Raw genomic sequence first — 25,925 nt, 5'->3', positions numbered from 1 at the left:
TGCTCATCTGTGCAAACATAGGTGTGATACACACCAATTTATGAAAAATATGAACATGAAATATGTCCTTCATTTAATGAACATAGTCACATAAAAAATATTTAGGAATAGTTAACTATAAGCAAAGTGGAACATAGTTTCAATCTGACAATTCAGATGCAGGTTTGTAATAACTCTTTGCGAAACAATTTGCTTTGGCTTTGATGCTCCATCCTTTCACACAACTGACTTGGTTCAGAGAAATCACAAGATTCAGGAAGAGATTTCCTTAGCTTGACGGGTGATGCGAACCCAATATCAGATGTAAAATAGCTGTTTCTGACATTTAGTACAGTGTTGACTTTATGATCAGACATCAGGGGCAATCAGCCACCATCTATTCATACAAAGCTTGCAAAACACAGCATTCCCATCCACAACAGCTCACCAATGCCCTAATTTTGCTGGCTTTTTGTTTTTTTTTTTTTTATATATATATGTAAACAGAATTCATCTCCAAACTTCCATCAACAGTCACCACCCTATTCTCTTAGTTGGCAGCATTTAGTGAATTCTCAGCACTGGTGTCCATAGAAGTGCTAAGTGCCAGACGGAATATCAAGGAACTAGGTGTTGTGATGTCAGCTACGTACAGCTCCTGACCACTGGTTAGACCCAATTCTGGGACACAAGAACAACTAAATAAAAACCATAGAGATATAAATATAGATAAAATAGGGTGATGAAAAATGATGCTTAAGTTTTATATTTTCGTCCATCTGTCGCTTAAGTATTTTGGCTTGCTATATTAAGAGTCCTGCCATGCTGATCTCTTGCCCTCGTCTTTGAAATGAACATTTCTCCAAAAAACAAAAACAAAACTGGAAGCAGTCTATGGTTTGTATAAAACATAATACATCCATATAATGCTGATAATAACAAAATGTACACAATGCACACGAGCCTACAGCATGATTTACAAACCATGCATCTATGTAACAATGCACATGAGTCTAAATAAGGTACATAACATGTCTATATGTACAAAACACACACATCTATATGTACATCATGCAGACAAATCTACATCACAAAACTGCTGGCCTCGCACCCAGAAAAGAATACAAACCTTTAAGTGTCTTCTTAAGGTTACCACGTGTTTTCTCTTCAATGGATTTTACTGTCTGCATATACAAGGTGCGGTTTTTGCCATCTATGGACGTAGTAATGCCTGGGGATTTCATCTGGCTGTCAACAAAGAATGGTACACCAGTCTTAAGCGGCAGATATTTAGCAGTCATCTACCTCTTCAGGAATTTTAAATGGGAAGAAAAATGCTGGTACTTTGGAGTTATCTACCAAATACAAGATTTAGCATGAGTAGCAGGAAATGCCTATGGTAAATATTTTGCTAAACAAAACTTTAAAAAAAAAGTTTAAAAGAAAAATGCTTTAAGAGCCTGATTATAAACATGGCTAAAGTAACAAGATGACACAAAGCACAGATGGTGTTCTCTGTTAATAATAATAATAAAATATTAAGCATTTCTCACCAGATAGTGCTCTGGTAAGTAATAATAATAAAATATTTATTATTATTAAGCACATCTCACTAGACAGTGGTAAGTAAAAATAATGAAAATAAAATAGTTGGACCTCACTAAGTTGACCTTCCCTATCTCGAAAACCTCCCTATGTCGAATTACTTGTTAGTCCCCAGCTAAATTCCCACAAGACCAATGTATTTTAGATCTCAACTCAAAGACTTTTTGGCTCCCAACTTCTGTTAGTCAAATTTTCTTAGGCCTTTAGGCTATTTTGGGGCTACATGTGTTCCGGAAAACCAAGAAAATGGACACAAATTCTTACATTAATGCATTCCACACAGGATTAAGTGACTCTCTGCAGCAGGACCTCTATTTTGAGACCAAAAATGATCTGGACAAAAAAAAAAAAAAAAAGGAGTGGCTGGAAGAAGGGGAACTCATCAGCATCCTTTCCGGGCTCTGACTCGAGTCATAACCAACTGGGTGGCATCTAACATTTCTATATAGTCTCAAGAAAGACCTTTTTAACACATTTTACTTTCAACTTTGTCAGTCTCTTATTAGGACTACTGGTGCCAATGTGTCCTTTAAAGACTTTGTCGAAGTTGACAGTGCGGGGAATGTTTGTGGAGAGCTAATGGACGCTGATATTATTGTTGAGGTAGCAAACAAGGAATAAAACGAAAAAGAGAGTGGGGATGAGGAAGAAGATGGCAACAATGTTTATACTCAGCCAGTCCCTCAAGTCGAAAAGCCAGCAAGGCAGGCTATTGACACACAGTGCAGACCTTTTGGAATCTAGGCCAGATCTTGAGGAAAATGTGCTTCGGTCCTTGACGAGATTGTCAAGCGAGATACCAAACAAAGTTAACAGACATTTTTCTCTAAAGGCAAGATGTTTCATTGCACTGTTCGATAGTACATATTGTAGATACATAAAATGGTATGTAACCTACATGTATACAAATAAAACGACAATGGTTATAATAAAATAGGAAAAATACTGTCCTTGATTAACCCATGCCAATCACACCATTTTCCCCAACTCAAAAACTCCGTAAGTTGATTTTTTTTTTTGGTGGGGGCTCCTCTTTTAGTTTGACTTAGCGAGGTCCAACTGTATTATTATTAAGCACATCTTATAAGACAGAGCTCTGTTAAAAAATAATAGTAAAATTATTATTATTAATCACAACTCACCAGACAGTGCTCTCTCCTAAGAAAGTAAAATATTTATTAATATTAATGCTATTATCAATCACAACTCACTAGACAGTGCTCTCTCTTTAATAACAATAAAATAAAATATTTATTAATTATTATCGAGGACATCTTACTAGACAGTGCTCTCTGTTAAGTATGTGATGACATCCTGTAGCTTGTCCTCCTCGCAGAAGCACAATGCTTGGGGCTGAAGACTACACCTAGACAATCCTCCTGAAAATGACTCATGCACATGAGCATCCGTTGCCAGTAAATGATTAGGTAACTCAGAATCCTGTTCTGCATCTTACAAAGCAGAAGTTTTTTGTATGGTGTGTTCTCTACATGTAAGCATTACAATGTGCCGTCCCTTTTTTCTGGTCAATAGATTATTTTTAAAATAAAACTTTATAGCAACTCTTCAAAATCACTCTTGTCACATATTATTTGCAATGAAAACTTTGTCCTCTTATGACGCATTAAATAACATTTGTGATAGTTTCATGCCAGTTCTAACAAAAGTTTAAAAGTCCTACTCCATGGGAAGCTGTTGAAAACAGTATCTAATATCAAAGTATCATAGCATAGATTGTCTGTGGCTTTCTGCCTTGTTCCTTAAGAAATGGACATACAAGATCAAAGCTTTTGTTGACTAAAGGTGTCCATATTTGGCTACATTTTTTTTAGCAGTCTGTGAATTTTGTACTATTCACTTCTACGGTTGTTATGCCTCTAGGAAATTCGCTTTGTAAACACTTGTTTACATGATTTAATAGTTTAGTTCTGCTTGAACTTCTTTACCAGGATGCCTCAATGAAAAAATCGTACAATAAAAGATCATATTTTGCATCCATATTCTGACACCATTGATTGGGGTGATTTCCCTTTTGCTAACTGGCTGAAGATGACTTTTTTCCCATAAGCTGATCTCCACCTGGCTTAATCGTCTATTCTTCCTAAGAGAAACTGGCTATTTGCTACACTGTGTGCAGTTGTGTCGCATAACTGCTTTACTTTTGTCTTTTGTTTCTTCATTGGACTGTTATTTGATCTTCCTGTGCAGTGCACTGAGCTCGTCTTGTTGACAGGGAAGCACTCTATACAAGTACACTCTTATTACTGTAAAGCACTTTGAGTCCTGCTAGGGCAGAAGAAAGGTGACATATAAATGTGCTTATTACCAAAGATGGTCATCCATTTGTCCATAAAATATTTGCTGCATGGATAAAGTTTTACTTTCAGAAAATTTAGTGAATCTTCTTCTTCTTCTTGTCCTCTTCGTGCATCAGGTTGCACATAAGGCCTCGACCAGAGTCCGCCACTGATGATGATCGGCTGAAACCCGCTCTAGGTGACCCCATGTCCAGCCCTTTCCTTTTATCTCCCTTTCCACTGTTCGCCTCCAAGTTTCCTTTGGGCGGCCTCTTTTTCTTCGGCCGTCTGGAGTCCATCGCAGGGCGACTCTGGAGAGGTCTGCTGTCTGCTGGTGGAGCACATGTCCAATCCATCGCCAATGCCTTCGTTGAACTTGTGTGGTGATGGACTCAGTTCCAGCCCTTCGGTGGAGTTCTTCGTTGGTGATCTTATTTGGCCAAAAGATGTTAAGCAGGCGCCTGAGGCATCTGTTTTGGAAGACATCAAGACTCTTACAGATGGATTTAGTCATCTTCCATGATTCGGATCCGTAAAGGAGGGTGCTGATCACAGTTGACTGGAAGATTCTCAGCTTGATCTTCTTACTGATGTTTGTTGCCTTCCATGTGCTCCCGAGTGAGGCGAAGGCGTGGCTGGCTTTTGCCAGTCTGGCTCGAATCTCCACCTCCGCATCCCCGGTATTTGACATTTTGGACCCAAGATATGTGAAACTGTCAACTTCCTCAATCTCTTCTCCATTTAGTTTGATGCTGTCTTGGACTCTGGCGTTCACTCTCATACTTTTCGTTTTCCTTGCACTGACCTTCAAGCCAAGGTTCTGAGAAGGCATTTGTTTTTTCTTGCATGTCTTGGTGGCGATGCGACAACAGGGCAATGTCATCAGCAAAGTCCAAGTCTTCCAGCATTGTTGTTGCTGTCATAGTCATGGACCATTTGATCCCTCTCTTCTCACTGTCGGTGGAAGTCTTCATGATCCAGTCCATGGCCAGGATGAAGAGGAACGGCGACAGAATGCAGCCCTGCTTCACCCCAGTACTGACGTTGAAGGGGTCTGTGAGCTCCGTGTCACAGACAACCTGGGCTTTGAAGTCGCTGAACAGCATTGCAATGACATGAACAAGTTTTGCAGGGACTCCGTAATGCCTCAGGATCTTCCATAAAGACTCTCGGTGAATGCTGTCAAAAGCCTTCTCCAGGTCTATGAAATTGATGTACAGCGGTGTGTTCCACTCGTTGCTCTGCTCTAGAATCTGTCGCAGAATGAAGATGTGTTCGGAGCAGGATCGTCCAGGACGAAATCCTGCTTGCTGTGGTCGGAGGTCTTTCTCAAAAGTTGTCGTCAGTCTTGACAAAACAATCTTGCTGAAGACCTTGCTGGTGAGGGAAAGAGTAGTGTTATGCCCCTCCAATTATTGCAGTCACCAAGATCTCCTTTCTTGGGTAATTTGAAGATGAGCCCTGTCTTCCACGCAGCAGGGAGCTGCCCTGATTCCCAAATTTGCCTGAAGATTTCAGTCAGTATGGGAGCTGTCACATTCACATCTGCTTTCAACATCTCTGCTGTTATTCCATCTGCCCCTGGTGCTTTTCCGCTCTTCATTGTCTTGATTGCTGCTGTCACTTCTTCCAGGCTTGGCGGGTCTGTGCAGATGTCGAGGTTTATAGCTGCTGGCTGGATGTCTGCAAGCTGAGGGGGATCTGGTCTGTTCAGAACTGACTCAAAATGCTCCCTCCAGCGCTGTAGTTTTTCTGCCTCTCCCTCGATAACATTACCACAAATTTAGTGAATAGAACCCAGTTTTCTCCTATGTGAGAGATAGAAAAGGATTTCAATAACACCAACAGGAAACCCTAAAAAAATAAAAAAGAAATGTGGTGTTAATTTCATGTTGGTGAAGAAGACAGAGGAAGCTTTTGCACATTTTTTTCCACAAAGTACTATCTCTGAAATACTACCATTAACTCTCTTGGAATACTGTCACGTTAACCATCAAGTATGGCTCCAACTGTTTACAGTATCCTTCATCCACTGCTTTACGTTCTGTGCCTGTACATATCTCACCATCCACTATCTGTTCATTTATCATTGCTGGCCTGCACAGCAAGTGCGATCTTGGTCATGGTGCTGTGCATTACAAATACCCATTATTATTATTACGTAGAACTGTCAAAAACTGTATGCAGTTTTTCATCAGAACAATCCTGTAAGAGTTGTAAAAGTGACCAAGGCAGATTTCCATCAGAACAATCCTGCGTCCTTTTCCTGAGTGCATGTTGAGCTGTAAGATGTTACATGTACTTTTTCATCAAAACAATTTCATGATACCCATATGACCATTACACAGAGATGAAATAAGAACAGGTTGCATTGCATCAGAGAGAAGTTCACACCTCGTGTAAACTTACCCGTTTCTGTGCCTCAAATGTGTAAGTGTATACACCCTCTATGTCATTGAAGTTCATGTAGTTGTTCAGCGGCTGACAACAACTGTTGTGGAAAACACATGAGGTCAAGCACACTCAACAGCCCTCCAACATAGAAATCAGCTTCTGTACAGAGGCAGGCAAGCAGACAGGTGACTACATAAAGGCTACAGGAGTAGGTTTGACCTTTAGTCTGGTAGGAAAAATACTTCTGGTCGGGAAACTTTTGGAAAGCTGCATTTTTCTTTGAGCTATGGTAAGATATCTATGTGAATTCATAATTAAAGCATGCAAACAACAAACTACAGTCTTGAAGGAGATGCTTCTCTTCAAGACTAACATAAAGGGAACTGAATCCAATTTTTATAATAGCTTTCAGACACTGGACATTTACAAATCCTTATGTCACAGATATTTACATGATAAACAACTGAATTGATTTGGTGGGAAAGGGTGGTTATAGGTAGTAAAAACAATACTATAACTACTGTTCTCAGGGCTAAAAATTAGTGAAAAGAAATGTAAGAATCACCAAGACTACCTTGTGGCCAGCTTGAAGACCTCTGTAGCACAAGCCGCTGAAACAGCAATGGGTAAACAAATTCTAGCAAACCACTTTAAAGGTTTCACAAAAATGGGCTATAGTTTTAGTACTAGAACTAAAATTTTTAAGCTTACAGAAAGGACCATGTTTAGACAATGCATAACATAGCAGTCGATTCCTATATCTTTGTCAGCTGTTTGGTTTCTTACTCTTTCTTGCCACTGAACACCCTCCTACAGGATGGTAAGAGTGTTGTGCTGGATCACATAGCCAGACTAGACATGCTTGTGCTGCATCACTCTTGCCAGAAGGGGTTTTAGTGACCAACCAGGATGGCACTCTTGAACTTTTTCAAAACATGCCATAACACTTTGTGAAAGACTGTCAATGCTATATACAAAGAAGAGATCCCACTGACATTACAGGGGCTTTATCAGGATGCAACAGTTGAAGACTTGTTCACAATTGTGCTCCTGATTGGTCTGCAACTGGTCTGTTTTTCTTCTAACAGTTCCTCGGCAATGATCTTGAGGTGGTTTAGGATGCCTTTGATCATCCCTTTCTTCCCAATATCTGCAGGTCTTCATAGACAATGATTAGTTGTTAAAGACTAATTCTCCCCTTCGACTCAACTGAGACATTTGAAATATATAAGTAACTACAGCTCATATAAGCAAAGTCAAAGTCATCAGCCTACCTGCAATCACAGCATTGGTAGATGCTACAGCTGGTATAATTCTCTTCACCACACCTGTTTAGAGCCAAACAGTTTTGCTATTATGTCTCAATTATTGATCATAAAAAAAGAAAACCCAGACTGTGATAAAACTTCAATAAACTCTGCTCATATTCCACCCGACCTTCAAATAAAATTTAGAAGCAATTGCCATAAGACAGTAGAGATATAAAGATTATTAGGGTCTGAGGCTGTAGGAATGATATCCACGAGCCACTTTTAACACAATGAAAAAATTAATATATCAGAAGAAAAGAAACACGTAAATAATGGCAATATCTCCAGAAGTGGGAAGGCACATTCTAACACCATAAGTGGTTAAATCTTATTCATTTACTATTATGCTATGCTAAGTCTTTTCCTATTACGATGATACTGTGCTCAATCTAATTCGATCACTATGATCCTATTCAGGTACCTTGAGTAAGTCGGTATGTGATGCCAGTTATTCCATACTCTTCTGCTCTCTCCTCTGCCTTTTTCATGATCCAACTGACATGCAACGGATTGTCACCATCAATGGCCACACCTGCTGTTTGTGCACACATATTGATATATGAGGTGAATAATCTTAGAACCGTGTACTTTAAAAAGCATCTCAAAAGAAACACATTGTCAGCATTCTCCATGTCTGTTGTTTTCTCAGCACTACTTAATAAGAACCTACTTAATTCTGTGAAGTCACAGAATGTTATTAAAAGACAACAGTAAAAGCAAAACCTCTTTGCATTGTCTATATGTGTATTTAATTAGTCCTCTTTTATCAGTCATCAGTACTGTTGTTTATCCTTCCGTCCTCCTATGGTGTTCATGTCTCATTCTTGTCATGTCTATCAGCCTAGGGGTTAGGGAGATCAAAACAAATCAATAAAAAAGTTGTGTATTTCAGCTTTTTAACTTATAAAAGGCATTCATTTTAAATTTTATGCAGCTTGCCTAAAAGCTTGCGAACAAAATGAAGAGAATACATACTTAATTAAAATTTCTAAATACGCTGCAAGTGCTAGCTGATAACTGCTTACTTACCTCCAAATGGCTCTTCTTTTGGCCATAGTAAAATGCGGGCATACTCAATGCAGTGCTCTGGAAGACGTGGTGTATGTGCAATGGTACACAATGGGAAGTTAATCTTACAAAAACAAATGAAAAAAATGCAGATACATTCTAGAGAGCATAAAACATTTTGCTACTGACTAGGGGATAAATTTCTGCATCTAAATAGATTAACATCTCCCCAAAGCCAGAACTACCTATAAAAAGTAAGGAAACAGCTTTTCTTGGCCCATGCAGGTTTAATTAAAAAAAAAAAAAAATCATGTGAAAGTGTGTGAAGATGTAAGGTGAATCACCCCCTGGAGCAGGGAATAGGTCTACAATATAACAGTCCACATTACTGGAAAAAGGCTTGCAGTCTCACTTCGTAACTGCAGCAACATCGCATCTTTACCTGAGGTGGATAAAGGTCTAGTGTGCACTCTATGCAGGCTGTGATGCCAGGCAGAATGACACGAGCATTGCCTTTGAGACCTTCAGTTCCGCCATCCACCAAGGGGATTACACTGGTCTGATCCACCTCACCATTCTCGTACTTCAGCAGGCTGAACTGCTCAAAGATATCACCATTAAAATCCCTAGTAGTACAAGCATGATATTGCAATATAATGTCATCACTAAAAGTCAGTCAACAGCAGTGCTCACATGGAATTTCTATATAATATATATTGTCATCCAGACATGGAGATCAGTCCACAGAGAGGCGGAGACATCTGGCATGACATGGTCGCAACTGGAAAGGGACGCCAAGAACCGGGTCCGATGGCGGGGTGTGGTTGCGGCCCTATGCTCCACTGGGGGCGAATAGGATCAAGAAGAAGAAGAAGGTATATTGCCATCACTAAAAATTGGTCAAAATCAGTGAACTTGTCATCACTCTGCACGTCATCAATAGAAGTCCAAAGTGAACTCTGTATAATGTCAACACTCCAAGTTAAAAAGTCACATGCCTTCAAAATAATAATTACTACATTAAGGTCACAGGATAAGTACAGGTAAGTTTATACAGTAAGGCCCTGCACACATGATCAACACATACTAACATTTTTTGTGTAAACTTAACTGTGTGTTTAATAGTATGCCCCACATTTCTATAATGCTTCCTTTACACACATACTTATCACATATTTTCTAATTAAAAAAAAAAAAGGTTCAACAAGAGACTAGTAAATAAAGCAGTAATATTAGCATCAATTTGTCTTTTTCCTGATTAAGAAGGAACACAGAAACACAACTATCAGAAAGAGTCGCAATGAGTCATAAACAAAGGAACTATTTATGCAAAAGCATCTCACAGTGAGATGCCATGTAATGGGGTCACATGCTGCAAAATATAACATTCATTAAAATGGTAGATTTAGTGCAAAATTGGAATTCACATTTTAAAATATTTAGTAGTTTTTCAGACGATGATCATATAAGTGAATTCACAAAATGTAGGTGTATGGTGGGACCTCATTATATAATGTAAACATGAAACTGAATATTTAATGTAGAAACTGCCTACCAGCATCCCATTGATCCATCGCCGCGCCACAATTGAGTCCAATCCACACACCACTATATGGAACCCTATATATGATAAAAACAACATACTCTGAAGACAACGTTAGTAGGGCTGTACACTTACCTCCCCTGACATCCACAGAGGAAACCCCATGGGAAATAATTTACAATGGCCATTATGACAATCTTTACTGTGCAATTTATAAATTTTTCCTAAACAATCCAAGCTGGGAAAGAACTGTCAAGAGTATTATGTTCCCTGCATCTACTGATGATAGAGATAAGCCAGTCTTTAGGATGCAAACAAAAATACTTTAATAACAGCACAATCCCACTAAAATCAAGCTGCAATTGTAGCATAAATTTGACCAGACAAAATTGACATTAAGAAAAGGTGGTGATGCCATCTCTTTGTCAATACTTGTGCTTCTTACATTGTTGTCGGTTTGTTTTTGGCCTTTTTTTATGCAGCACACTGAGCATGCATCCCCACCAAAAAAAAAAAAAAGTGCTTCTTACAAATTATTATGCTTGGTATTGCGCCAATAGCACCTGACTAGGCTTCCATCAGAGAATGTTTGTGATCTTACATAATCTGTATGGACTGGCCATCCCTAAGAGAATGATCACAATCTTACATAATCTGTACTGACCTAAACTAGCTGGGGGATCACATGCAACAGCAAGCCACTTTCTTGAGGAAAAAAAAAAGCAAGAACAAATCAAATAAAACAGAAGGGAGTGATAACGTACCTCTGTAGAATGACTCATCAAAATCCTGAATCTTGGCATGATGTCTAGGGCAGGTTAAGAACAGGTCCAGCTTTAGTAAAATATGTTTGAACATGGAAAGAAAGTCTATTTCAAAATTGTTTTCACCCAATATCCCACTCACTGATCTGAACATGCTAACAAAAAACTGACCCGTCCACCCACTTACACTCTACAGTGTCAGGAGATAAGGATACGGTGTCACTTTACAGCCTGGAACACGAGTGTTGATGAACCTTGCTGCAACATCAGCCTTAGAGCTTCCCACATCTTTTGGCCTTTGAACAGAGATAATCTTGGCTGACTAAAATATTAGAGTACTTAGTCTCATCATCTACCAAGCACTAAGTAGAGCATTGCAATCAATATCCTGAGGTAAAGTGCACAATGTTAAGCCTACTGATCTACAAACAGCAGCACTGACCAACATCTACCATACTGTTCAGTCTGTTTAACCACAGCACATCCAACACTTCACTTTACTGATGCAACAAACTTAACATACTGATCAGTCCAGACAACCCTTGTACATATAGAAAAGTTTGCTGTGCTGCACAGCTAAGACAAAAGGAAAATGGAAGAAGGAAATACAAATGGCACTTTCAAGTGACATCTGATGCCACCAATTATAAGACATACAGTAAAACACACACACACAGGTCTCCAGCCCCAACTAACAAGTGCTAGCCTCGCTCACTCTCTGTACACCAACTCACCGAAAAAGAAACTGCCGATTTAGATTTGAGACGTCAATTGTATCCATATCAATGACGTGGACATCACGGAAGCCAAGCAAAGCCTGCAAAATAAAAAAAAAAACCCACAGCACATACACATCACTTATAATTTTTATGATACTTCACTCATTCTCCATCTTTGTAACACTGAAGCAGTGCTAGCTTTTCTTGTTCAACCAACACTGTTGGAAACCATCCCTGGGGTATACCTTGAAAGTGGGTAGGGGAGGAGTTCAGGTGGATGATGGAAGAACCAGAAAACATGAAGGAATGAACTGGTTGCTCCATGCAGGACCTGTTTAAGGCTTGCTCAAGACAGGCATAGGTGGTGCATTTTGTCAGCAGCTTTCTTTATTTTTTCTGACAAGCAGTAATAATGAATCGGTGTAATCTCTCATCAGTATGTCAAGGGATGTTTGTTTGTAAGTAGATTTTCTATTGTCAGTAGATACAATATACATTTAATGACAGGCAGGTCACAACAGCCACAAGGACCTACACTCTGCGAGCATTATCATCATGAATGAATCTGTACACATATATATAATCTTTATAATGTCATTAGCATAAACTTAGCAGGTAAGCTAAAATGAAGTGGCTGAAAGTTAAACCCACCAAAATAAAGTGGCTGAAAGAAGAGTAGACCAACCTCCCTCACTTACTCCCCCCCAATTCTTTCTCTCACAAAGGTACATATACCTTCATAACAGTGTGCAAAACATGGAAAAACAATAAACAGCATCCCAGTAAAAAAAGAACTTATGTTATGAGAAAACCAAGTTGAAAAGATTAAAAGCTGATGACAAAAAAGCAGCTAAAGAAATGAGGGAAATTATGTTTTACATGACTACACAGGCACTTCACCCTATCAGTTTCAAAGTAGAAGGTAATATTAGTTTTACATGACTATACAGAATATTAACAATGGTTTAATTTTAATTTGCACCATTAATATAGTGATAAGATTATTTTTTCTTCTCCCAGAACAGTGACTGCTTGGAGTGATACTAAAGAAACTAAAATATAATAATAAAGAATGCAATGATGGTTATACTGTGACCTAAATAAGGGGGAATTTTATATCTTAAGCATGCATACCTTTTTTTTTTTTTTTTTTTAGTAATTTACTGTTTTGTAAACTTGCCATTATAAAGCATTTAAGATAAATTATTGTCAATAAAATATTAATAACTTAACCAATGGCTGTAAGAGTAACTTACCAAGTTTTTTAGTAATTCACAACCCAGTCCACCAGCACCAATCACGAGAATGCGACAGGTTTCTTGGATGAATGTTAAGTTCTGTGTGAGGAAGACAGAACTAAAGTTTCCAAAAGCCTTCCACTTCCATCAACTACTTTTGTATTTCTGATGTTTAGCTTGGTAATGTGAAAGACACAGCCTGGCCATAGGCTGCAATTCCACTTTACATGCATCTTACTTTTTAACATCACATATATATATATATAAAGGAAAAAAAATCAGAAAACACAAATATAGTAAAACTGATATACAGTAGTAATAATAATAAAGGTTATTTTTATAGTGCCATGTTCCAGCCTTATGACCAATTTGTTTTTTGCTTGTGTTTAATTCGATGCCAGCGTTATGACCAAACTCACAACATTTTACAAATGATACTAACAGTAATAGTAATAATTATTATATGGAAAAAGTGAAGAAACCAGTCGACAGGAAAGAAAGGGTATAACATGTGGAAACAGGAATAATAAAAAGTGTAATGCAATATGAAGAATAACTGAGTGAATACAGTAGTCAATTAAAATAAATTCATAAATTATGGGGATAAAGAAATCTTGAAGATAGAAGAAAATGGAGGACCAGATTTGTCTGAGCAGCCTGGCAACACATTTCACCATCAAAGATTTCAGGTTTAAATCTGCAATTGTCATTGGAGAAGTCATTATAAAGAACAGATCAAGAATGCTGAGGATAAACCTGTGAAGGTCACACAAGCTATAGACAGTTTTGCTGCTCCAAGTTATCAAGAAGTTTAGCCACACTACATGTTTCATCTTGTTGTACAATGTGAATTTTGGTCTTTCTTCTGTACAGCATACTGATTCTTTTGTACAGCAGTGAAATGTGTTACATAATTTTCTTTATTATTAAATTATTATATTAAACTAGCTATGAAAGCTAATAGATTTATAATTACACATTTTAAAATCTGAAATTAAGACTTGCAGCATTTTCCCATGTTCCTTACATCAGAACTAGGTTCAAAATCTGGATGTGCAAATGGTCCTCCTCTCTCTAATAGACGTCTGATATGGTTCCATCGTCCTGAGCACTCTGTATCTGTTCCCATCACAGCTGATTACCTGGAAATGTTGCATAACAGTCAAATTAAAATAAAACATGTATTTTAGTTAGGGTTGGAACTGACTTGAAGCTTATTTAACCAACTTAGGCTGACTTGTGCCTAATCTGAGTAACCTTTTTGTGTAGGGTAAGGTCAAGCATTTTAGAATACAACACAGCAAGATAGATCACAAGAGAGACTGTGTATAAGGTATGCTGTTGGTTTTTTCCATGAAATGATAAAAATGGTAAAAATGGGTTTCATACCCCTTTAAGTAAAAGGTTCATTTTAATGGCGTTGGTTCATAATGTCAGTATTTCTGAATCAACTCCAACTTACCATTTCATTTGCTTTTTTCCTTTAAACAATTAATTTAATGTACAATTTGCCCAAGAAATGTTTCTCAATTAGTATTTGTTAAAATACTTTTTATATTTTGGCCTGTAAAATGTTAAAACTAATAAAAATCTCACCCAAGTTACACGAAAAATTAATAATGGTTAACAAGGCACGCCCAAAAAACAAAAAAAAAACCCCAAAAGAAACAAAAAAAAAAAAAAAAAAAAAAAAAAAACAACTTCTCGCATTTGACCTGCAGTAATGTGTACAGAGCTTGATGTCGTATTTAGCCACTCTTATTATTCCGTTTATCCAATGATGCTGAGGACGAATTCTTGGACAGACTCCAACTAAATAATTATAAATAAACAAAAAACACCAAACTCGTTCTTTTAAGACAATACTTTGTATGAACAGCTTTATGGTAAGCTGAAACTGACAGCAAGTGTTAAATAGTGAAATTATATTTTCTTCGTTGCAAATTCGTAAGATTCTAGAAAATGGCTGTGATTATTTAAATCCGTAATACCGGTAGAAGTGATAGGTAAAAAAAAAAAATAAAGCATAACCTGATACTTTCGTCGTTTTACTCGTTCCTGGCTAAAATAAGACTGGCGTAACAAGCCAAGCGGATGCTTCTCTGGTCCTGAGAGACGACAGGCCAACGAAACATGGACTGGACAAACTGATGTTTGGGCTGAGTAAGAGCGAAATAAATAAAGTGTAGTACTAAAACCTCTTGAAAAAATAAGTTTATCTCGTTGCTAGTATTGCTTTTTATTTCATGATAACTTTCAATAATCTCTCCACTAATATTAAAGTAAATACCAATTTCGAAGTATGTTTTTAAAGTGATCATCTCCATTTATTTCTATTCTCATTATCTTCAATACTTGAACTTGCCACGAACGGCAACTCTATTCATTTTAGCTGACGACGCAGACTGTTTCCACAGGTATTGAGAATAAGAAAGTCCACGTCTTTTATTGTAGTTATTGTATTCTAACCTGTAACAGTTTTTCTACCTCTATTATTTTCTTGATATTATCTGGTTGTTTACGTGGTGGTGTTAAGCGATTTTGATGAGAATTTGAAGCAAAACTGACATATGCCGTATAGATTTACCACCAAATTATTCAGCAGAAATCGGAAAAAAGTACGCGGCATTATTCATACTTTAAATCTTATTTTGCGTTTAAGTAATTGATTGAATGAAAAGTTAAGGGATAAATGTAGGAGTAATTTGGGGTGTATGCATATATATATATATAGCTGGTAAAGAGATTTGAAAAGATACTATTAATATCAGTATTCTTCTATGGAAGACGAAATGGGCCTTAAAGGTGCTAGGACTTACAGAAACCATGACTAACATATGGTTTGGCCACACTATTTAGCTTGCAATCTAAAGCGGCTACGGTATTATAAAATCTCATTCAAAGTGGAGTAGCTCGTACTTTGCAGTCCTTTTTACTAGACCATTATCTCTGCAGAAGAAACCACCCCTCAAGCTGTGCACCTTACGTACTCCAAGGTGTAGCAAGAGCGTAAGACTTAAAGCAGCTTTCAGTATGTCAGAAAAGAAATATAGTCATAGATTTTCCATCTCTGGGACAGGCTTATTGATTGTTATAAAAGACTGTCACATTTGCAGTAAGGAATGTAAGTGTAGCCAAATAAAGGCAGAAATACAGTGAAATACAGCACTAACAGAACTGGATTTTCACATTTGTTAAAAACTACTGTAGATTCTTTTATCATTAACTTCATAGTAACAATAATCAGCATTTGTTAAATGTGTGTGTGTATTCATGTGTGCCTGTATATGTCCATGCATATGTGACACTACATATTTCAGGTAACAAAAATAATCAACCAAAATGAGAACTTACAACGAGGAACTGAAATATATAGAGAAAATTTCACCAGTCTGCTGGAAAATCAACAAGGGATTTGTTGAAAACATGAATGTATGTGATCCTTTCTATTAAAAGATTAATAAAAGTAAGAAGAACTAGAGATATTACTAAAAACAACAAAAATAAAAAATTAAAACCATGAAATGTGTATGTTGGGGAACCAACTCAATTTTTATTGTTAACACAATGGTATATTCTCATTATTTCCTGGTAAAGTATAATGTTACATTTAATACCAGGTTTGAAAAATTTAACCTTTATTTAAAATCTGAAAAAAAGTTTCAGTTTTCTATTTTTTGGTACGTATTTATAATTATTGTTGCCTGCTGTGATAGATCCGCCATTAACATCTCAAGTGAGAAATCAAGCTAATTTAAAGTTTTTAATTGATCACTTCAAATTATGGCTTCTTTAGTAATGTGTACATTATAGTGGTCAGTTAATTGTAAAAATACAAAGTAGACAGTCATTTATTTAGTTTTATGTCTGCATCTTTGTCACTGCGCATTAAGTCAAACTGTGACTAAAAAATGGAAAAATATGACTACTGAAGAAGTCACTTTAATTGTGCTTGCATTTGTGTACACATATATATGTGTTTGAATAGGTTGATGGCTATTTTTATGTCAATCAACGCTTGGAGAAACTAATGTTTGATGAGCTCAAGCAGTCCTGTAATGCCAAAGGTTTTGGAGGCTTTTTGCCAGGCATGAAGCAGATTGCTAATGTAGCAGCATTGCCTGGTATTGTAGGGGTAAGCAGATTTTTTGTATTAATGAGAAATGATTCACATCTTAAAGCTTGATAAGTAATGTTGTAATTCAACACAGTCGTATAAACTCCATTTAAACAGGATTTATAAATAACATGAATATGAATGAGCGTGTATGGTTCTTTATTACGAGACAGGTAGAAGTGGTGACAAGTTTGTGAAAGGCAAATATTGCATATTATTTGATTTTGTACAACCATCTGATACTTTTGTCTTCTAGAGATCAGTTGGTTTGCCTGATGTCCACTCTGGATATGGATTTGCAATTGGTAAGAGCATTTGGTGCATTATGTAATTAGCATTTGATACATTTAGAATGTGGCATTTGATGCTTTGATAAGCTCCTTACTTTTAGTCATTCTGTCTGATGGTGGTGACAGTGACTCTCTTTCTTTCTAAAAAGGTTGATGTAATAAATGTGTTTCAAAATATTTTTTCCAATGATTGTTGAGTGCTATATTTTTGATGATTTTAACAAGGAGGTGAATCTTATTAAGAATTATTTATCAGTCTAATAATTGTGTAGAGTTGTCAATATATAGCATGCACCTAGACAGCTTGGAATCATTCACATGTAAATACTGTAATAAAGTGAAGCCCAGTAAGTGCATTGCAGGCACAAAGTGGTTTGATTGGTTCTGACATGACAGTAAGCCATCTTTGATATAGCAAGAAGAATGTGATTGTTCTGACATGACGGTAGGATTTCCCTAATTTAGCAGGATGTGATTGGTAGAGGATGAAGTGCCAGCAAGATTGATACAGAGAGTCCAGGATAAAGAGTGAGTTTCATTTTTAGGCAACCTTGCAGCCTTTGATATGAGTAACCCCAAAGCAGTTGTTTCACCTGGCGGTGTTGGGTTTGATATCAACTGTGGTGTGCGCCTGCTCCGCACAAACCTTCATGAGAAAGATATTCAGCCCATAAAAGAACAGCTGGCTCAGTGTCTTTTTGATCACATCCCTGTTGGTGTTGGCTCCAAGGGCATAATCCCCATGACAGCACAGTGAGAAAGATTAATCTTCTTAATTTTTAGTCTTTTTTTATTTTGTTGCTGTCTTACTAATGTTGTTATCAGAATAGTCTGTCTCTGTCTTGTATCTGAAGAGTCTGCAAGTTGTTTTCTTATTAACAGAAAGACATGTGTCAGGAACTTTCAGCCTATGTTTCTAATCTGTGATCTGACAGTGTGTGTCCTGTCTTGTCATGGATTTACATATTTAGATGTTTTACATGAGTTGCATGACAGCCCACATTTTCAGTGCTTTATTGACATATTTCCAACTTGTTATAATTGTATAGTATAAATCACTGGCATATACTCAATTATCCCTATGCTTACCTGTTGACTGATCTGCAATTAAAGCTGCAGTAACACTTTCTGACTTTTTCAGCGAGTTTCTCTTTTCCTATGTGCGTCATTGAATGCTGATGTGTTGAGTGATATTTTTTGTATTAATGAGTGATATTGATTCAAATTTTAAAAATATTTTTATGAAAGAAATATTATTACTAATGTAAATAATGTTTGCAGATTGAATTGGGTTGTCTATTTACCTTTGTTTTCCTTTAGTTAGTCTTCGTATTGTCAAGATGTCTTTCCATCTTGTTTGGGGTATTAATAGATATAAATATATTTATAAAGTGCTTGAACCTTATGTGCAGAAATTTGGAAGAAGCCCTAGAAATGGGAGTGGACTGGTCCCTGAGAGAAGGTGAGTATGAAGCAGCTAGTACTATTTTGAGATATTAGGCAAGGTGGGTATAATCAATAATTAATCAATCCTCCCTGAGGCGACAACAAGGGACCTTCATCTGGTTTTGTCTTCTGCTGGTCTGGGGGTTGTTTCAAGTGATAGACCTTTGCTTTTAAGGTCCTTCCCAATGGTTGGCTTTTATGTTTCTTTGGGCCTCCCTCTTTTCTTGCGGTGTCCATTGCAGGGCTGTTTTGGGGATGTAGCCTGGAGGCATGTGCCACACGTGACCTAGCCATCACCAGTGCTGCAGTTGGATTGCTTCTGCCAAGGTGCATATCCCAGTCCTGTCTTGCAGCTCTTTGTTCAGGATGGTGTTGGGCCAGAAGGTCTTTCGTAATCACCACAAACACTTGGTTTTGAACTATCTATCTATTCCTCTTCATGCATCAGGTTGCACATAAGGCCTCAGCCAGAGTCCGCCACCGATGTTGATCGGCTGAAACCTGCTCCAAGTGACCCCATGTCCAGCCCTTTCCTTTCATCTCCCTTTCCACTGTTCTTCTCCAAGTTTCCTCTGGGCGGCCTCGTTTTCTTCGGCTGTCTGGATTCCATCGTTGGTTTTGAACACTTCTAGCCTTTTCTCTATGGATGCTGTGGTCTTCCAGCAATCTAACCCATATAGGAGAACACTAAGCACGTTGCTTTTGAAGATCCTGATCTTTGTGTTGATACTGAGGCCAGTGGATCTCCAGATGGGCTTAAGCTTTGCAAAAGCGTGGTTGGCTTTGCTGATCCTGGTGTTGACCTTTTGTTCACAGTCACCATCAGCTTTCACCTTGCTGCCCAGGTATGCAAATTCTGTAATGTCCATTAAGGGACTCCTACTGATTGTGATAGGGTTATTATTTGTTACATTTTCCTTAGGACGTGTTTTTTGATTGTTGACTCCTAGTCCTATCATGCTGGCAGTCTTACTAAGGTTTTTGGTCTTTTATTAGCGGGTATAAAGCAACTAGTATTATTTGGAGATATTAGGCAAGGTTTGGGAAGTTTATCAAAGGAACGACAGAAGTCAGGTATCCTGCCATTTTGTGCTTGAAAATTTTTAGAGAAAATAAAAAAAGTAATTTTTTTACTTATAAAGTAATTTTATTTAAATCCTATTTTAACTTGCTTTTGCCATGCTCAAACTTAATATCATAAGGCTATGCCTGGGCTGAGGACAAGGAGCACTGTGAAGAATATGGCCGCATGCTAAATGCTGACCCATCCAAAGTCTCTAGTCGTGCTAAAAAGAGAGGGCTTCCCCAGGTGAGTATCAGAGCTATTGGAATTTACCAGTCTTCGAATTATAGTAATTGTATCTGAAATTAAATTTTTTAGATGCCAAATTGTGCATATTACAATCATGATGATGGGCATATTTTCCACAACCAGAATTCTCATACCAACTGGTTAGAAAATTAGTCATAACCCTGTGCTATTGCTGTCACTTACTTGGGTCTTCATTAGATATGAGTTTGGGGCATCTCATTTACTCAGGGCCTCTCTACATGGCATTTATTTGTGTTTGCAGTTAGGTACCCTAGGAGCAGGTAACCATTATGCAGAGATTCAGATCGTGGATGAAATCTATGATGAATTTGCTGCAAAGAAAATGGGAGTAGAATTTCAAGGACAGGTGTGTGTCATGATACACTGTGGCAGTCGAGGCCTGGGTCATCAAGTGGCAACAGGTAAGGAACTGGAACTGTCAGTCCAAGTTAATAAATAGGAAGTGAAACTGTGTGAGAGCATGTGTGTAAGATTCATACTCTCTGTGTGTGAAAGAGTATGAGAGAATGTGTATGTGAGAAAATATGAGAAAGTGTATGTGTGTGAGAGAGAGAGAGAGAATGAGAGAGCATGTGTTGAAGAGAGAGTGTGATAATGTGTATGTGTGTGTGTGGGAGAGAGAGTGAGCATGATAACGCATGCATGTGTGTGAAAATGTGTGTGAGAGAATGATGGTGTGTGTGGAAGATGTGTGATAGAGAAAGAGAATGTGTGTGTATATATACTAATATACTCATCCACATGAAAAATAGTGTAAGTAGTTTCAGTAGTTTGGGGTTGAATTATTAGAATCCTCTCAAGTATCTTGTGTGGGAACCAGTAATCAGGACAGTTGACTGTTTTGCATGGGTACATGCTGCAGATGCCTTGGTGGTGATGGAAAAAGCAATGAAGCGTGACAAAATTGAGGTGAATGACCGGCAGCTAGCATGTGCTCTCATTAATTCCATGGAAGGTCAGGACTACCTCAAAGGCATGGCATCAGCTGCTAACTATGCCTGGGTCAACCGTAGCTCCATGACCTTTCTGGCTCGACAGGTGATATGGTATTTCTTTTAGAATCATAAGATGAAAATCTGTAAGCAATGAGTGTGTCTGCTTTATTGTACAGATTTTTTGTGGGCAACATACTCTACTTTTTCAATTATTTCATTTTTTTTCATTTACAGTTTGATATTACAGAGTGGTTTGGGCAGCTTGTTTCAGCTGTTTTACTTTTGTGTAGTTAAATTTTTTTTTTAACCGGTGTGATTGTCTTGGTCTTTTTTTTCAGGCTTTTGCAAAAATGTTCAAGACTACTCCAGATGATTTAGACATGCATGTTATTTATGATGTCTCACACAACATTGCAAAAGTGGAAGAGCATTATATTGACGGACGTCAGAAGACTCTCCTGGTTCACCGCAAAGGTTCAACACGAGCTTTTCCTCCACACCATCCCCTGATCCCTGTGGACTATCAGGTGAGAAGCACAGTCAGGCATTGTTTGTTGAAAGCTCAAGGCCCACACCCTCTCAGGTGAATAAAGTGCTGGGTGAGTGACGCATTTACCATTCACTGTCATGCAGCTCCAAAACCTGTGGATGGATTCTTTTAGATTTTTGTGTGAAAAATAGACTGCATGATGAAAAGACCACAATGTTCTCTTTCCATAAGACAACAGAGGCACAGGTTGTAGGTGGGATGTCTAGCTATGAATGTAGACATACCTGCCATGTTCTGTTTTAATGATGTAAAAATCTTCCTGCTGAGGTAGCAGAGCATTGTGTACAGGGGAGTGTTAGTGAATGAGCATATTATCAAAGCACAGGGGAGTGTTAGTGAAAGGGCATATTATCAGAGTATTGTGTACAGGGGAGTGTTAGTGAAAGGGCAAATGTATCAGGAGAGTGGTGCATGGATCTGGCTGTTTCCTGTGTCCTAAATGTTCACTGTGCTTAGTATCATGGTTTTCTTGTTCTAGAAGTCCATTTTCTCACCTTTGCTGTATGCTAGCTGTCTTCAGGCTATGGTCATTTCCAATGTTTTGGTATTTTTTCATGAACCAGTTGACAGGCCAACCTGTGTTGATTGGCGGCACCATGGGAACATGTAGCTATGTCCTGACTGGGACAGATGTTGGTATGGCTGAGACATTTGGAACAACCTGCCATGGGGCTGTGAGTATCTGTCGTGCTGTATATTCACAGCAGCTTTATGCCACTTGTGCTCCACTTTTTAAATATTGTTCCTTATTTGCAGCATTGTTGATGGTGTGATGTGACATTTAGAGGTATTTTTATTAATTGTTATGTACTTTCATGGTAACACCATTGTTACAGTCTTGCATATTTGTTTGTGATCCAGACATTGCTATATGTCTGAAGTAATTTTGCTGTTGGTGGGGGTGATGGTGGAATGGTGGTACTGGTATTATACTTCTTGGTTCTTATAACGGCATGGCATGTTCTGACTAACTACATCTGTTTAAAAGCATTGCGCAGACCTGGTTTTTTTTTTTCCAAAAGGGAGTGGGTTGTCAGAATATGCTGTCTGTGTTGCATGCATCAGCATGGTGAGTTTTATTTGTCAATGTGTGACATAAAATTAACTTTTCAATCATGCACTAGGGAAGAGCACTGTCTCGGGCCAAGTCTCGGCGAAATTTGGACTACACCAATGTGTTGGCAGCACTGGAAGAGAAAGGCATCAGTATCAGGGTGGCTTCACCTAAGCTGGTTATGGAGGAGGTAAGTCTGCCTGGTTCCTCATCAAAGGCTTTGATAAATCAACTCAAAGCTAGGCAACAAAGTATTGAACACCATGTGGATGAAATCATGAGCACAATGTAGATGAAAAAGTTTTGAGCAAGAGATCAGTGAAGACATCTCTATTATAAGACAAGAGATCAGTAAATATGTCACAGGATTTTAAAAATTCATAAATATGTAATGCAGGGTACAGATCAGTGACTTCAAACCATATAAGTAAAATTTATTTTCTAGATATTTATTAGAAATGATCAGTGAATACTTTTCTGTCAACTGTGAACTATACAACACATTTAACAGTTGATAAGCTCATGTTCACACAATGTAAATACCCCAGGTAGAGGGTGTTAGAAACCTTCGGTGCTGATCTGCTCCATGGAATTTCATGTTGTAGGCACCTGAATCGTACAAGGATGTAACTGATGTTGTTGACACCTGTAAGTATTCAACAGATGTGTTGGTGCAATGGAAAGTATACTTGTGCATGTTTGTTTGGCTGTGTGGCCGGATTATTGGATAGATCAAGAGCTAAATATGTAGCCTTTTGATCAAATCGACATTTGCTTACTGGATCTAGAGTAGTGGTTTTCAAAGTGTAGTCCACAGATCACTCGTAGGCTGCACGCGTAAGTCAGGTGGTCTGTGGCTGACGGTCATCATATGTCAGCAAGGTGATGTTTATCACCTTAATATCTCATCAAAAACTACTATGTTCATTGCATTAACATTTTAATAAAGAACTTTGAAAAGTGTGTAATTTTATGCAAACTTATTACGAGACTTCTGTCACAAAAGTACATTTAGTTTTAAATTGTAATGCAAAAAATGTGGCAATTTAAATTTGAAATTCATGGTGCAGAGTGATTTTAGGTCTTGGTGGTTTGCCATATTTTTTACTTTAGTTAAAGTGGTCTGTGGTCCGCAGTACTTTGAGAACCACTGATCTAGAGAGTCAAATCACCCAAACATAGTAATTTTATCATTTTGCCATCACAAAGGCAAGTTGAAGAGACATGGCCTTCTGCCTGATGCATAATGATATGAATTTGGCTGTCTTTGAAACTTGTTGAAAAGCATGTTATGATCATGTTATGGGGAGTTTGTGATTGCAGGTCATGCTGCAGGCATCAGCAAGAAGTGCATCAAACTACGGCCAGTTGCTGTCATCAAGGGATAATCCAGGGTCATCTGGTGGGCAACTGAGGAACAGCATCAGATGAAACGAACAACGGCAGTGTCATGTGCCAAACAACAGACAGTGACCCCTCCAGCCACACTCTTTTCAGGTGCTACGGGAATCTCTTGAGCAACCTTGCAATTTTTAAACATTGTCATTATGTTGAGTTCTGATCATGACAAAATTTCTTAAGGTAATCTTTTGAGAGGAATATGCAGAAACTCATCTTCATTTCCCTCTACACACTCACACTCACATGCTCTCTCTCACACACACACAAACTGCTCAACTGAGAAATAATGAAATCCCCTCCATCATTATCTCCCTGTGATTGTTCAGCTAAATATCCTCAGATAACAGATGGCAAGTGCCTGAGCTGAGCTTTTGTTGTATTTCCTTATGTCAGCATGTCTGCAGCTTAGAGTCAAGCTGTTTGAGAAAACGCCTATTTTGCTGGTGCATTTCCAGAATGTTGTGATGGAGATGGATGCCATTAAAATAAAATAAGATAAAGAACATTTCAGTTTTGGTCAGTTATGATCTTGAGTGAATCTTGCGCTTGCAATAAGTGAGATCTGAGGGAAAGTGGACTGTTGTGTATGCTTTGTAAGTGTGCCTGCGTGTTCATGTGGTTTTGAATGGGAACTTGAACCAGTAAACATCCTGTAGGATTGAATCATGTATCATCCTGCTGGATTGAACCATGTAGCATCCTGTAGGATTGAACTGTGTAGCATCCTGTAGGATTGAACCATGTAATATCCTGTAGGCTTGTCTGATGAGACTTGTGTTAAGGGGACCTCCCTGGGAAGTTGACACTGTGTGATATAGCCAGTAGTTAGGGGGAACCAAACAAATATCAAAAGGCTAAATGTGTTCATCTTTGACAAGCCTGTGGTAGTGCCCCACCTTGGTGTACTTATTTAAAATCATGGTCTCATTGAGTGGCTGGCAAGAACTCAAGGCTGGAGTGAGGTAGCAGCTATTCCCTGCTCCCCAGCAAACCACCCATGATCAAGAGTTGTGTTCTGTTGGTCAGTTGATGCTGTTTCCTCATGAAATGACAGACCCTAATAATGATAAATAGGTTTCATCTCATGTCAGCTGATGCTGCCTCCTCAGGTAGTAACAGACTCTGGCAAATATGTTAATATTCCTTTAACCAGTTTGGGTTAGGGCTTATGAGGCCGTCTTGCTCATGCATACTAAATGGTGGTTTCAGTTTGGATTTACTCTAAATAAATGATATGTCACATGCAAAATTCTTTTTTGTAGAGCCAGATATAAAAATATATGGCAGTCAAAATGTTGGAACAATTTTATGCTGGTTTTTTTTTAACAACTATTTGAGTTGAAGGTTGCATACTGCTAATGTAATAGTAACCAGCCTGTAAGATGCTGCATTCAGCCATCAAACACTTGACACTGTTGTGTTCCAGACAAACTGAATTACTCAAAAGAACAGAAAAACAATCATGACTGACAACAACCAAACATGAACTATAAAGAGCCCAGATATTTTTCTGCAAAGGATAACATGCTAATCATTGCACAATTAAAACATGCATTTCAAGTCTGGTAATAAATGGATAAAATAGATACATTAAAATGGATTTATTGATTCTGTTTCTTCCAGCAGTGATAGACTTGAGGGTTTCCTCTCATGTCCATTGCCTGCCTGCCATAGGGACCTTGGTAGTTTCCCCTCATGTAGGTTGATAGGCACTCCTGTGATGCCATCTGGCTTAGAGGTTTCCAGATGGTTCTTCAACAGCACAGTCTAGCATGCTGCTCTGTGTGGGTGCGCGCGCGCTAAATGGTCACGTGAGACGGAGGGAAAGTGCTCACTGACACCGAGCAGACTAAAATTGTGTTTGACAGCGACAGGTCGGCCAACTTGTTGATACACAGATCGACAGGTGGGTCAAATAAATTGTTGATACCGACATTCACAG

At 38.1% G+C, this 25,925-nt stretch overlaps 2 protein-coding genes across 4 annotated transcripts; one reads left to right on the top strand and one right to left on the bottom strand.

The window, feature by feature from the left end:
* Positions 1-59: 59 nt before the first annotated feature.
* On the bottom strand, positions 60-15,016 carry LOC112571589 (NEDD8-activating enzyme E1 catalytic subunit-like). Its single transcript, XM_025250683.1, is given in 17 exon segments — positions 60-660; positions 1,109-1,227; positions 2,864-2,944; positions 2,947-2,963; positions 6,291-6,372; positions 6,850-6,886; positions 7,550-7,603; positions 8,007-8,120; positions 8,615-8,717; positions 9,036-9,191; positions 10,149-10,213; positions 10,901-10,944; positions 11,116-11,196; positions 11,635-11,717; positions 12,876-12,956; positions 13,885-13,999; positions 14,889-15,016. Coding segments are annotated over 16 exon segments (1,350 nt in total). The 5' UTR covers positions 13,987-13,999; positions 14,889-15,016; the 3' UTR covers positions 60-529.
* LOC112571587 (tRNA-splicing ligase RtcB homolog) lies at positions 15,000-24,488 on the top strand. 3 transcript variants are annotated; one of them, XM_025250681.1, is made up of 14 exons: positions 15,000-15,020; positions 16,178-16,289; positions 16,846-16,992; positions 17,231-17,279; positions 17,810-18,017; positions 18,677-18,726; positions 19,913-20,019; positions 20,285-20,444; positions 20,906-21,081; positions 21,317-21,505; positions 22,092-22,202; positions 22,653-22,772; positions 23,188-23,230; positions 23,906-24,488. In XM_025250681.1, exons 2-14 carry the CDS (start codon positions 16,200-16,202, stop codon positions 23,968-23,970), a joined length of 1,515 nt encoding a protein of 504 aa, XP_025106466.1. In that variant the 5' UTR covers positions 15,000-15,020; positions 16,178-16,199; the 3' UTR covers positions 23,971-24,488. The 3 variants fall into 3 exon arrangements, with proteins under 3 accessions (XP_025106466.1, XP_025106465.1, XP_025106467.1); XM_025250680.1 differs by lacking the exon at positions 15,000-15,020 and adding an exon at positions 15,222-15,274; XM_025250682.1 differs by lacking the exon at positions 15,000-15,020 and adding an exon at positions 15,315-15,475.
* Positions 24,489-25,925: the final 1,437 nt, after the last annotated feature.

The sequence above is a fragment of the Pomacea canaliculata genome, linkage group LG9 (genome assembly GCF_003073045.1).
Source record: "Pomacea canaliculata isolate SZHN2017 linkage group LG9, ASM307304v1, whole genome shotgun sequence".
NCBI classification, from domain to species: domain Eukaryota; kingdom Metazoa; phylum Mollusca; class Gastropoda; order Architaenioglossa; family Ampullariidae; genus Pomacea; species Pomacea canaliculata.
The sequence above is the reverse complement of the archived record's forward strand: the minus strand, read 5'-3'. Positions and strand labels throughout refer to the sequence as shown.

Coding starts and splice junctions, on each gene's coding strand:
- LOC112571587 (XM_025250681.1), top strand. CDS start 16,200: ATGAGAACTTACAACGAGGAACTGAAATATATAGAGAAAATTTCACCA. Junction 20,020..20,284: donor AAAAGAGAGGGCTTCCCCAG/GTGAGTATCAGA, acceptor TTGTGTTTGCAG/TTAGGTACCCTAGGAGCAGG. Junction 21,506..22,091: donor TGATCCCTGTGGACTATCAG/GTGAGAAGCACA, acceptor TTCATGAACCAG/TTGACAGGCCAACCTGTGTT.